This window comes from Dipodomys ordii, unplaced genomic scaffold (assembly GCF_000151885.1).
Source record: "Dipodomys ordii isolate 6190 unplaced genomic scaffold, Dord_2.0 Scaffold52, whole genome shotgun sequence".
NCBI classification, from domain to species: Eukaryota; Metazoa; Chordata; class Mammalia; order Rodentia; family Heteromyidae; genus Dipodomys; species Dipodomys ordii.
The window spans coordinates 3,472,972-3,485,355 of NW_012267268.1; the positions used below are offsets into that span (position 1 = coordinate 3,472,972).

General features: G+C 46.3%; 1 protein-coding gene across 1 annotated transcript in view; it reads left to right on the forward strand.

The window, feature by feature from the left end:
- Positions 1–603: 603 nt before the first annotated feature.
- Positions 604–12,384, forward strand: part of LOC105988899 (5-hydroxytryptamine receptor 5B-like) — a 23,828-nt gene continuing 12,047 nt past the window's right edge. The window contains exons 1-2 of the mRNA XM_013020665.1: positions 604–1,063; positions 1,238–2,073. Coding sequence (XP_012876119.1) covers positions 604–1,063; positions 1,238–2,073 — 1,296 coding nt within the window. The remainder of the gene's footprint in view (positions 1,064–1,237; positions 2,074–12,384) is intronic.

The window sequence follows — 12,384 nt, forward strand, 5'->3', positions numbered from 1 at the left end:
GTTATTGAAAAGCAAATAAATCCATCACTCCTGGGTTGGGGGCGTAGCTCAGTAGTAGAGTACTCCACCCTCAGATCTTAGCATGCCAGAAGCTGAGTTTATGTCCTCTGCAGGGCAGAAACAACACCCACACCTCAACTCTCCCAACTTGGAAGACTTAGTCTTCCAGTGCGTGGGGGTGGGGGTGGGGGCGTCGGGGGAGGGTGGGATGGTGGGAAGTTGGGTGTGTTGGGGGTGAGACTGGAGCTGGCGCAGAGGTTGGCACTACCTCGGTCTCCAGCTCTCTGCCTAAATGCTCGGTAGCGCGCTCCTTCTTTCCTTTCCCTCCCTCCCTCCCTCCGTCCCTCCCTCTCCTTTCTCTTTCTTTCTCTCTTTCTCTCCTTTCTTTCTCTCTCCCTTTTTTCTTTCTCTTTTTTCTCTCTCTTTCTCTCCTTTCTTTCTATCCCTTCTTCCTTTCTTCCTTCCTTTCTTTCTTTCTTTCTTTCTTTCTTTCTTTCTTTCTTTCTTTCTTTCTTTCTTTCTTTCTTTCCTTTTCTTTCTCTTTCCCAGGGAGTGAGCTTCCCAGGTGGAGCGTTCGGGCAGAAGTGCTCAGAACCGGCAGGGATGGAGCCAGATGGAGGGAGTTTGCCATTTACAAACTCCAACACCGGGGTCTGCCACTTGGCAGACAGACCACTTGGCACGGGGGAAAAACCAACACCCACTCTGTCCGGGACGAGGTGGGGCTGGATGCCCTCAGTACCTGCCCAGGGCTGGCCCGCCGGCCACAGGGACCTGCGGAGGTGGCGGTTAGGAAATCCCTCCAGGATTTCTGGAGTGCACTTCCATCCTCTCCGTCCGCGGAGACGGGGAGACCCGCGGGGGCCTGAGCTGCGGGCCCGGCTGACCGCGGTGCGTTCCCCAAGGCGCCCCGCCCCGCAGCTCTCCGGGACCCAGACCCGGAGCCCCGCAGCTCCGACTGCTGCAGGGGGTGGGGGTGGGGCAACGCTGCAAGCCCCGCCCCCGTGCGGGCCCCGGGACCTCGCCTGCCTGCGGTCCGCTCCCCCTCGGGACTGCGCGCCTAGTGGGGCTGCACTGGAAGAATCCTGCGCTCTCCCTCCCGCTCCCTCTTTCCTTTCCTTTATTGGGAAATAGAGGATGCGCCGGAGAGCAACTGCAGCCCAACAGAGGAACCCGGACCGAGCGACCTAGACCCGTTTCTGATCTTCCAGATCTTTCAGATCTTCGGGGCTCACAGTGACCCCCTCCCTCCCCCGCCTACGTGTCCACCTGCGGGGTCCAGGGCCCGAGCCCGCGCGCGCCATGGAAGCCGCTAACCTCTCGGCGGCCACCACAGTTCCCCTGGAACCTGAGCCCCACGGCGGGGGCCCGGACGGGGTGGCGGGGTCGTCCCACGGCGGTGCCGTCCCGCCTGGCCGCGCACCCGCGTTCTCGGTCTTCACCGTGCTGGTGGTGACGCTGCTGGCGCTGCTGATCGCCGCCACGTTCCTGTGGAACCTGCTGGTCCTGGTCACCATCCTGCGCGTCCGCACCTTCCATCGCGTGCCGCACAACCTGGTGGCCTCGACGGCCATCTCGGACGTGCTGGTGGCAGCCGTGGTGATGCCGCTGAGTCTGGTGAGCGAGCTGTCGGCGGGGAGGCGGTGGCATCTGGGCCGAAGCCTGTGCCACGTGTGGACCTCCTTCGATGTGCTGTGCTGCACCGCCAGCATCTGGAACGTGGCGGCCATCGCGCTGGACCGCTACTGGACCATCACGCGCCACCTGCAGTACTCGCTGCGCACCCGGCGCCGCGCTTCGGCGCTCATGATCGCGCTCACCTGGGCGCTGGCGGCGCTCATCGCGCTCGCGCCGCTGCTCTTCGGCTGGGGCGAGGCGTACGACGCCCGGCTCCAGCGGTGCCAGGTGAGCCAGGAGCCCTCCTACGCTGTCTTCTCCACCTGCGGCGCCTTCTACCTGCCGCTAGGCGTGGTGTTGTTTGTCTACTGGAAGATCTACAAGGCGGCCAAATTCCGCTTCGGTCGCCGCCGCCGCCGGGTGCTGCCGTGGCCCGCCGCCGCCGCCGCCGGGCAGGTGAGGGTCCCATGTGTTACTGCGGGTGGGGATCAGGGTGGATCCGGGACCCTATCCGGGAGGAGAAAGTCTAGGGGAAGGGAGAGCGGGCGGAAGCTTGCCCGCGGTCTCCAGCGCAACAGCCCGGGCGCCAGGAGAATTTGCCATCTGCTTTTCCGAAGAGCTCATGGACTGGTCTGTCCATGGCGCACGTCTGGTGGGCCAGCCGAGGGTTGCCACCTGCGTGGGGTGTGTGCCGCGGAATAGGATTCGTCACCCGCACGCGAGGGCTGAACCACACACAGGACATATTGTTTGCGGGCGCGGCCTTTCTCCACAATGCTGGGGGCGCATCCAGCCCGCCGCGTTCTCCCTGACCTCCCGCCCCGTCCGACTTGGGTTCAAATCAGGCCTGGAAACACCCACTGTTGGGTTCTGCCGAGGCCGGACCTTGCAAGGACAGTGATTGGCTGAAATTAGACTTGATTTAGATGGGAAATTCCTCTGACCTGTATTATTAGTTTGTCTCCACCCTACCCTATTCTATTCCCTGCAGTCTGGTGAATCAACAACTCTACCTGCTGCTTCCCTGGTCAAAGGAAACAGGGAAGATTAAAACAAACAAAAATCCAAAGTGTCACTGGGCGCTGGTGGCTTGCTCCTGTAATCCTAGTTACTCAAGAGGCTGAGATCTGTGGTCCATGGTTCGAAGCCAGCCCAGCAGGAAAGTCCATGAGACTCTTATCTACAGTTAGCTATTAAAAAAAAAAAAGGCCAGAGTGAAGCTGTGGTTCAAGTGGTAGAGTTCAAGCGAGCACTCGCTAGCCTAGAGCACGAAAGCTCAGGCCAGTGCCTAGGCCACTGAGTTCACATCCCAGACACCCCCTCCCTCCCCCCGCCAATACTCTGTCATTTTCATTTGGTTATCTCAATGGTGAGGATATCCTCTAGTGATTTTGGAGAAAAGTTAAAAGAGTAGGTTACAATCCCAGCTTGAGACATCTGCTTAATTTACCTGTGCTTTATTTCTTTTTTAAACAAGTGAATTCTTGCTTCATACAGCCTTTGGTGAAGATCCTACTAGATGAGCAATGTAGGACACCTAACCTAGTATCTGGCACATGCTGGGTGAAGAAGTTGGCTAGAGAAAAATTAAGAGGATATTGACCGGCATTGTCTAAGGAATGGAAGCTTCCATTGGACATGTAATGAATTAAGGAGTTGCATTTGTAAGGTCGCTGATATTCTCTGTGGAGCTTTCTACCTTTTGGCCAGTATCTAAGCTATGCTCAGCTACCACCTTATCCTGGAGACCCGAACTTTGCTTTTTGGGAGTCAGTTGTTCCAAGCAGTAACCTCCCGTTCTGGAGCACAGACGGATTTATTTCACACACCCCAATTTTTTTTTTTTGGTCATGCGGCTTGAACTCTGGGCCTGAGCACTGACCCTCAGCTCTTCAGCTCAAGGCTAGCACTCTACCACTTCAGCCACAGTACCACTTCTAGCTTTTTCTGCTTATGTGGTGCTGAGGAATCAAACCCAGGGCCTTGTGCATGCAAGGCAAGCACTCTACCACTGAGCCACCTTCCCAGCCCCCAATTTTTTTAAAAAAAATACGTTATTTATTGTAAAAAATATTGTACAGAGGGGTTACCAGTTACATGAGTAAGGTAATGAGTACATTTCCTAATGAGCATTGTTACCCCCTCCTTTGTTTTTCCCCTACCATCCCTTCCCTCCCCGCCTCTCCAACTCCCCCCTTCCCACAAGTTGTAAAGTTCGTTTTCAACATAGTGTTTTGTACATCTCATTGTTACAATGGGTCAACCTGTATCCCTATTTAAGCATTTTCTTTTTTCCTTTCCCCTCCCAAAATTAGAAAAGTGTATATACAAGATGCAGGGCACCAGAATCAAATACAGGGAAAACAGGGTTTATAACATGGGGAAAGAACATGCAAAAGAAACAAAAAAAGTACATTATAAGTACGTTAAAAACAATAGCAAGGAAGAAAAAAACCACTTATGTACCTGTCTTGGGGTTCCCTTTTGGCCACATCCCCTTCCGCATCTGTTGTTATTAGAGTTCTTGATTAGAGCCATTCTAACTGGGGTCAGGTGGAATCTCATTGTTGTTTTGACTTGCTTTTCTTTTATGGCTACAGAAGTTGAGCATTTCTTCATGTGTCTATTGGCCATTCTTATTTCCTCATCAGATAAGTTTCTCTTTAAGTTTATAGCCCACTTATTTATCGAGCAGTTGTTTCTTTGATAATTTCTTGTTGGGAGAATTTAATTTTTTGAGTTCCAAGTATATGTTAGATATGAGACCCTTGTCCATTGTATGGCTAGTGAAGATCTTCTCCCAGTCTGTGGGCTTTCTATTGATCTTGCTAGCTATGTCCTTTGCTATGCAGAAGCTCTGAAGTTTCATGCAATCCCATTTGTCCAAACTTTCTTTGATTTGTTGCACACACCCCAATTTAAAATACAATACATGGGCTGGGTAAGGGGTGCCGAAGAGTATAGACAGGGAAAAGGTCTAGTTGCTATTAGTTTTGATTTCAGAAAATTAACCCAGATACTTAGGCTACCAGACCAGCACATGCACTTTAAAAAGCAGGCTTAAAAAAAATTAAATGGTAGAGGAATTTTTAACATAAAATAGGGATGTCATGAGTATAATTAGAAAGAGACGGGAAGGAGAGCTTTATTCAAAATTAATGATATTCATTTAAAGGTCTCTCGGAAATGCCTGTGGTGATTATAGCTTTCTGTCTGATTGCCAAAGTAAGACTGACTTTTAATAACTACATCAAACCAACAGACACCACCCATAGAAATCAGAGGGAAGTGGACACCAGAAATCTTTACCAATATGATTTTCCTGGTCATTTTGGGCAGATTCCATCCAGGAATCTGAATGAGGCAGGTGGCCTAAAGAAGAGATGAATGGGTAGAAGGATGACAGTCATGAATGGCTCATGATAGGAAGGAAGAGCTTTAAGGGGAGGGGCAATGATGGCATTTAGCCACTCCTGGCATGTTACCTGGGGCAAGCTCTTCTTGCTCTGGTCCTTAACGTTTTATCTATCATTGGGCTTGAACCTCAAACTCACTTAGCTTGCTCAGAGCTGGTGCTCTACCACTTCAACCACACATCCAGCTCGGCAGTTTTGCTAGTTAAGTAGAGATGGATTTTGGAAGACTTTTCTGCCTAAGCTGTCTTTGAACTTCTATCCTCCAGAGCTCAGCCTCCTGAATGTAACTAGGATTATAGGTGTGAGCCACAAGTGCCTGTTGGCCTCAACTTCTGTAATACACAGAACTGGTCTGTAACATCTGAGAGACTTGGGTCACAGGAAGCTGAGATGGTTAATGAAATAGAGCTCCTCATTTTGGTGGGGGGGGTTACCATCAAAGCCTCACTCAAAATCCTGTGTAATGTTTTGGAGTCAGCATTTGCAAGTCCTCTGGCTATACAACACCAAAAACAGATGTTTAAAATAATGTGCCAGGAAATGTATTTCTGTATTTCCCCCACCTGCACACCAGAGGAAAGGATGATGAATTGGATTTTGGTGCTGTGAAGTGTCTATATTACTTTGAGAGGGTGGCAGAGGTCTCTTGATGAAGCTATATATATCCTTCATCTTTTTGTTTGTTTGTTTGTGTCAGTCGTGGGGCTTGAACTCTGGGCCTTGGCGCTGTCCCTTAGCTCTTCAGCTCAAAGCGAGCATTCTGCCACTTGAGCCACAGCGCCACTTTCTCATCTTTTTTTTTTTTTTCTCTCCAGAATTCCATGGCTAGGTCCCAACTTGAAAATAGTATCAGAAAAGTGTCTTACTGTTCTTGGGTCATGATCTGGCCTTCAGAAAATACAAAATTTGAAAGTATGAAGGATTAAGAAAGCTGTATAGAGTAAATTTTGCTTTCCAGGCACTGTGTTTGATGTTTGGTATTTGATGTTCACCTGTGACTGAATGGTCATGATCATGGTCCAGCACAGTTGTCATCCTCAGCCTCTGTTAGGATAAGTTATCATGGGCTGCAGTAATGTACTACTCCCCATCTAGAAGAAGGTGATGTCACTCTCATACTAAGTTCAGTGTGGGTCTGGTAGCTCTCCTGCATAACTCTCTTGCAGACAGTAAGACATGGATTTACTTTTTAAACTATGATATCTAGTATAGGTGGCTTCCAAAGCTGATGGGGAAAGAGAGCTGTGGAGATAGATCAGCTTGTAACCGTCTTCTCCTGGATTTAACATGCAGCCAGCAGGCGGAAAAACTGATTTGTACCAGATCCAAAGTCTCTATGTTCTTTTCATTACTTCATGCTGTCAACAGGCATTTGACTTCTGAGAACTGTTCCTCTCACCTGCAGAGGAATGAGGCAGTGTAGCCCAATCAAGATGGGTTACAGGGAACAGGCTCTCCAAACTATTCACACCAACTTCACCTTTCCAGCAGAGCTAAATAGAGCAGAGCACAGACATACTGTCAGCGTCTCTCAGTGAACAAACTCAATTCCTGGCCTGGCTGGCTTATTCCTACCCTTCCTTTCCCTCCCTCCCTGACCTTTTCCTCCCGCCTCCCTCTTTCTCTTTCTCTTTTTCTATCTCTTTCTCTTGCTCCCTCCCTCCTATACTTCTTTTATCTCCCTCCCTTCCTCCCTCCCTCCCTCCCTCCATTCCTTCCTTCCTTCCTTCCTTCCTTCCTTCCTTCCTTCCTCTCTTTTTCTATGTGCCATTATTAGGGCTTGAACTCAGAGCCTGGTGCTGCACTGAGCTCTTTCACTGAAGGCTGGTACTCTACTACTTGAGCCATAGCTCCACTTCTGTTGTTTTGGTGCTTAACTGCAGATAAAAGTCTCATAGACTTCACTGCCTGGGCTGTAGCTGGTATTACAGATGTGAGCCTAGTACCTGACCCTTCCTTTCATTTTTAACTAATTAATGTTTGGTTTTCCCCTTTTAAATTCAATTTAAAATTTGAATTAGCATACATTAGAAATATAACAGGTTGCATTGTAATAATTCCATACATGTATACAGTGTACTTTGAACAAGTCTACCCACTCCATTCCATTATATTCCCCAAACTCCTCTTTCCTGCCCCATTTCTCTAATACGGTTTGAGAGGCTAAATATGCTGTCTTCAAATATATGTGTATATTTATGTGAATATTGTGTGTGTGTGTGTGTGTAGCTTGATTCTCTTTTCCTTTCCAATCTCCTCTAGACAGTCCTCATTTTACATTCATGTCTAATTATTAATCATCATTATCATTTTAGCTCTGTATCCCATAAATTCCACATACAATATTTGGCTTTTTGAGCTTATCTCACTCAACAAAAACATATATTGAAAAGAATAGCCAGGCGTTGGTGGCTCATACCTGTAATCCTAGCTACTCAGGAGGCTGAGATCTGAGGATCACAGTTCCTGCCAAACCCAGGCAGGAAAGTCTGTGAGACTCTTATCTCCAACAAACCACTAGAAAATCAGAAGTGGTGCTGTGGCTCAAGTGGTAGAGTGCTAGCCTTGAGCTGAAGATCATAGGGACAGTGCCCAGGCCCAGAGTTCAAGGCCCATGACTGACAAAAAAAAGAATATATTTTTTCTAATATGCATGCTTAGCACATGTTAAAAATCAGTTGGCTGTTGATGTTTAGATTTACTTCTAGGCTTCTATTCTGTTCCACTGATCTATGTGTTGAAGTCAGGTGGCATAATACTTCATGCTGTTCTTTTTGCTCGAGATTGCTTTGGTTATTAGAGAATTCTTCTGTTTGCACATACATTTTAGTACTGTTTCTGTGTTTTTTTTCACCCTAATTTTGTGAAGAATCCAATTCGTAGTTTGAAAGGGCTTTCATTGAATCTGTAAATCACTTTGGGTAGCATAGACCTTTTAACACCAATCATGAACACAGGATGTCTCTACATTTTTGTATCCTTTACTCAATATTGTGGTAATGTTGATGAAAGTAGTCTCTTAAGCCACATAGACTTGGGCTAAGCTGGATTGTCCTGTGTCCCACAGCTTCAGTGACCTATACAGTCCCGAGGAGAGGGGAGGTGTTTCCCAGATCCATGTTGAGGCTGAAACAGAAAGAAGTTAAAACTCTAGTCTGTCGCAGCAGCCTACAGGTGTCTGATGCTGGAGCTTGTCTGGAGGGTCCATCCATGAGTTCTAGCTTGCACATGGCACCTTCTGTTTCTACCAGGATTTGTGTCTCACTACAGAGGGCCTGATGCTTGGTTCCAAGATGAACCCTTGTGCTCATTTCCATGCTGTACTCCCCAGAAGCCTGAGTCCTGCTCCCCACTCTGCGGCCTGAGGTTGGAGGAGGTCTGGTGGAGGCAGTCTGCTTCAGTAGCCCGGCTATCCCTTCCCTGTAATATTCTTCCTCCCTACCACTGCATCACAATGCTTGTCCTTGCCTTCACTTTCTTTTTTCCCTCTCATTAGTTAGGTGGTTGGTGGCAAGTAAAAGAGGGGAAAGGGAAATAGAGAATGTAGACAACTGTGGTGCTGGGACTGTGTTTACATGTTTGACTTTGCAGTAAGCTTCACCTTAAATCTATATAGTTTCTAGAGAAGGTTAAGCCTTTAACTGGAAGAGTGCAAACACAAATTCTAGGCTCCTGTCTTTGGTAGATCACATAATTTCTTGCAAATTACATTTTTTTTTGGCCTGGGTGCTGTCCCTAAGCTTCTTTGCTCAAGGCTAGTATTCTATCACTTGAGTTACAGCTCTACGTCTAGCTTTAAAAAATTAAATTGTTATTATAAAAGTGATGTGCAAATGGGTTACAGTTACATAAGTCAGGCAAAGAGTGCCTTTCTTTTTGGAAAATATCATCCCTTCTTTTGTTCTCTCCTAGTTTTTCCCTCTATCCCCACCCACAAGTTGACAAGTTGTATAGTTCATTTTCAACAGTGTCTAGTGAGTACCCACTGATGCATTTCAACCCCTCTCCCCTAGTCCTGAGGCTTGAACTCTGGCCTGGGCGCTGTCCGTGACCTTCTTCTTGCTCAAGACTAGTACTCTACCACTTGAGCCACAGCACCACTTCTGGCTTTATCCGAGTGGTTTATTGGAGGTAAGAGTCTCACCACACCTTGTCTGGCTTCAAACCCATGATCCTCAGATCTTAGCTTCCTGAGTAGGTAGGATTATTATTATTTTTTTGAATGTATAACTTTTTATTTTAATGTTATTTTCAAGGTGATGTACAAAGGGGTTACAGCTACATAAGTAAGGTTGTGAGTACATTTCTTGTCTAACTTGTTACCTCCTCCCTCATTTTTCTTCCTCTTTTCCTCCCCCCAACCTTCTCCAAGTTGTACAGATATTTCCAACATATTGTCTTGTGAGTGAACTAATTAGGTAATATTTATTTCCCCTTAATTACTTTTCTTCAGCTAGAAATTACAAAACAAAAACAAAAACCAACAAAATAAAGAAAATCCGTGTCAATGTCATACTCTAGAATTATGTTTTTTTTTTATTTATCTCTGTATTTGAATTTCATTTCACTGCACTTCAGGCCCAGGTTGCTTTAACTGTACCAGAGAGATGGTTTCAACTGTGCCACTTCACACATTTTCTAAGAAACCTTCCAGAAGAAGTAATTTCTCTACTCCAGCTATCAAACACATATCCTCTACATCAAGAGGATAAACAGATTCGACCCACTTGTCAACCATTTCTTTTTGATAGAGAGAGACAAACTTCAGGTTAGTCCCATTGATGAGGCAATTCCAAGGGAAAGAATTGGGTTCATGTCATTTGTTTGGAAGAGTCTGCAGGATTTGGTGGTGGGCAAGGAAGTGCAATATGGCTGGTATGAAAAGTAATATCTGTGGGTGTTGGGAGAGCTGGGAAGGGAAAGTTTTAGACTCTAGAGGAACTTAGACAACCACTGAGCATCTGCATCAGAACCTCACTGTTATTCTTTACTGATCTGACATTCAACACTTACAATAAGGCAGCTTCCAAATCTGAGTAGCTAGGATTATAAGCATTAGCCACTGGTGGCAGGCACCATTGCTGCATTTGCTCAACTGCTGTACTTCTAGCTTTTTGATGAAGAATTGAGATAAGAATCTCATGGTCTTTCTTGCCTAGGCTGGCTTTGACCCACAATTTTCAGATCTTAGTCTCTAGGATAACAGGTATGAACCAATGGTGCCCAGCTGCAAATGAACTTTCTGCAAAGGAAGGAATGTAACTCACTCAATTTGCTTCTCTTTCCTGAATCTTGCCCTGGAGGGTGATGCTCACTGGCCTTCTTGTGGGGCTCACTTCAGGGATGGAACCCACAGTGTAGCCAGGACTCTGAGGATGGAGTAGTCCTCATTTCTGGACATGGCCCCAAAAGGGACATAACAGAACAGCAAGACAGGACAATGAATGTATAAATAACAAAACCTTTCCTCTCTCCTGGCACCTTCTCCCTGTACTGAGCATCACTGGTTTGGAGTCCAAAGAACTGAAAATAAGATATATGGTCTCCACAGAGAAGCTTCCACAGACAAGACCTTCCACAGACAGAGACATGCAAAAGGAGGTGATTTGGGGATCAGATGATAGTAAATCTGAAAGCACAAATGTAGCATAACTTCAATAATGCATTGATTGCATTTTCCCTTTCTCAGCATCAATCCCAGTGGAAAATTGCCATGCCCAAGTGATTGGACTCCCAACAACAAAAGCCATGTTTTTCAGACATTAAAATTATAACAACTGCCCCTTCAGCAAAAGTGCATTCTGTTTTGTGTTTTACAAGACTGAAGGAATGATTGACTTGCATCAAGCCCAACAGTGCTCTTGCTTTTATAAGGAATATTCCTTATTTGCATGATTTCTATTGCACAAGAGAGGCGGCAGTTCTAGGTTGTCAGACAAGCCAGACAGTTTGTTTACTTAGGATGATATTTTGGTTACTTGTCTCTTGAAAACACTTTGGGGAAATCACACGTGGAGTTCAGATGTTACAGAGAAAATGAAGCCCAGCTATTTCAAGCCTGACCTGAGAGCTCTGCTTAGAAAAGGGGGTTGCTACAAATGAGGGAAACCATGAACCTATGTTTCTTTTTTTTTTTTTTTGAACCTATGTTTCTTTGGGTCTGGCTTACTTCACTAACGATGATTTCTTTTTTCCGCCAAGTCTTTCCATTTCCTTCTGAATGGTGTGATGTCATTCTTTCTGATGGAAACATAGAATTCCATCATGTGTATATATATCACACTTTCTTTCCTTTTCTTTTTTTTTTTTGGCTGGTCATCGGGCCTGAACTCTGGGCCTGGGCACTGTCCCTCAGCTCTTCAGCTCAAGGTAAGCACTCTACCACTTGAGCCACAGTGCCACTTCCAGCTTTTTCTGCTTATGTGGTGCTGAGGAATTGAACCCAGGGCTTCATGCATACAAGGCAAGCGCTCTACCACTGAGCCACCTTCCCAGCCCCATATATCACACTTTCTTGATCCATTTATCTTTTTTTTGTCAGTTGAAGGGCCTGAACTATGGGCTTGGATGCTGTCTCTCAGCTTTTCAGCTTAAGGCTAGCACTCTACCACAAGAGCCACAGTGCTATTTCCGGCTTTTCCTGATTATGTGGTGCTAAGGAATCAAACTCAGGGCCTCATGCATGCAAGGCAAGCACTGTACCACTGAGCCACCTTCCCAGCCCCTCTTGATCCCTTTATCTATTGAGGGGCTTCTGGGTTGGATCCATATCTTAGGCTATGGTGAATAATGCTGCAATGAACATAATTGTGCTGGTGGCTTTAGTATGGCCTTGTTTGTGATCATTTGGGTAAATGCTCAGGAGTGGGATTGCTGGATCATAGGGTAGTTCTACGTTTAGTCTTTTGAGCAACCTCCATACTGCTTTCCAGAGTGACTGAACCAGTTTACATTCCCACTAACAGGGCTACATCACTGCCAGCATCTACTATTATTTGTTTTCTTGATAATGGCATAGCCCTAGCAGAGGATCACAATAGCTCAGTAGCTTTGTTCATATGACCATATACAATGATGCTAATAGAAATGATCGCCAAGATATGGTTTCCACATCTTGAACTCAAGAGGGTTCTTTTTGTAGTTGTTGTTGCTGATGTTGTTGTTGTTTTTTTTATTGTAAAGATACTATACAGAGGGTTACAGTTACATGAGTGAGGTAATGAGTACACTTCCTCTTGAACATTGTTAGCCCCTCCATTGTTTTCCCCCTACCATCCCCTCCCTCCCTTCCCCGAAGTTCTTTTTTTTTTTTTTGATTGTGATTAAGTGATTACATAATTTCTAAGTCACA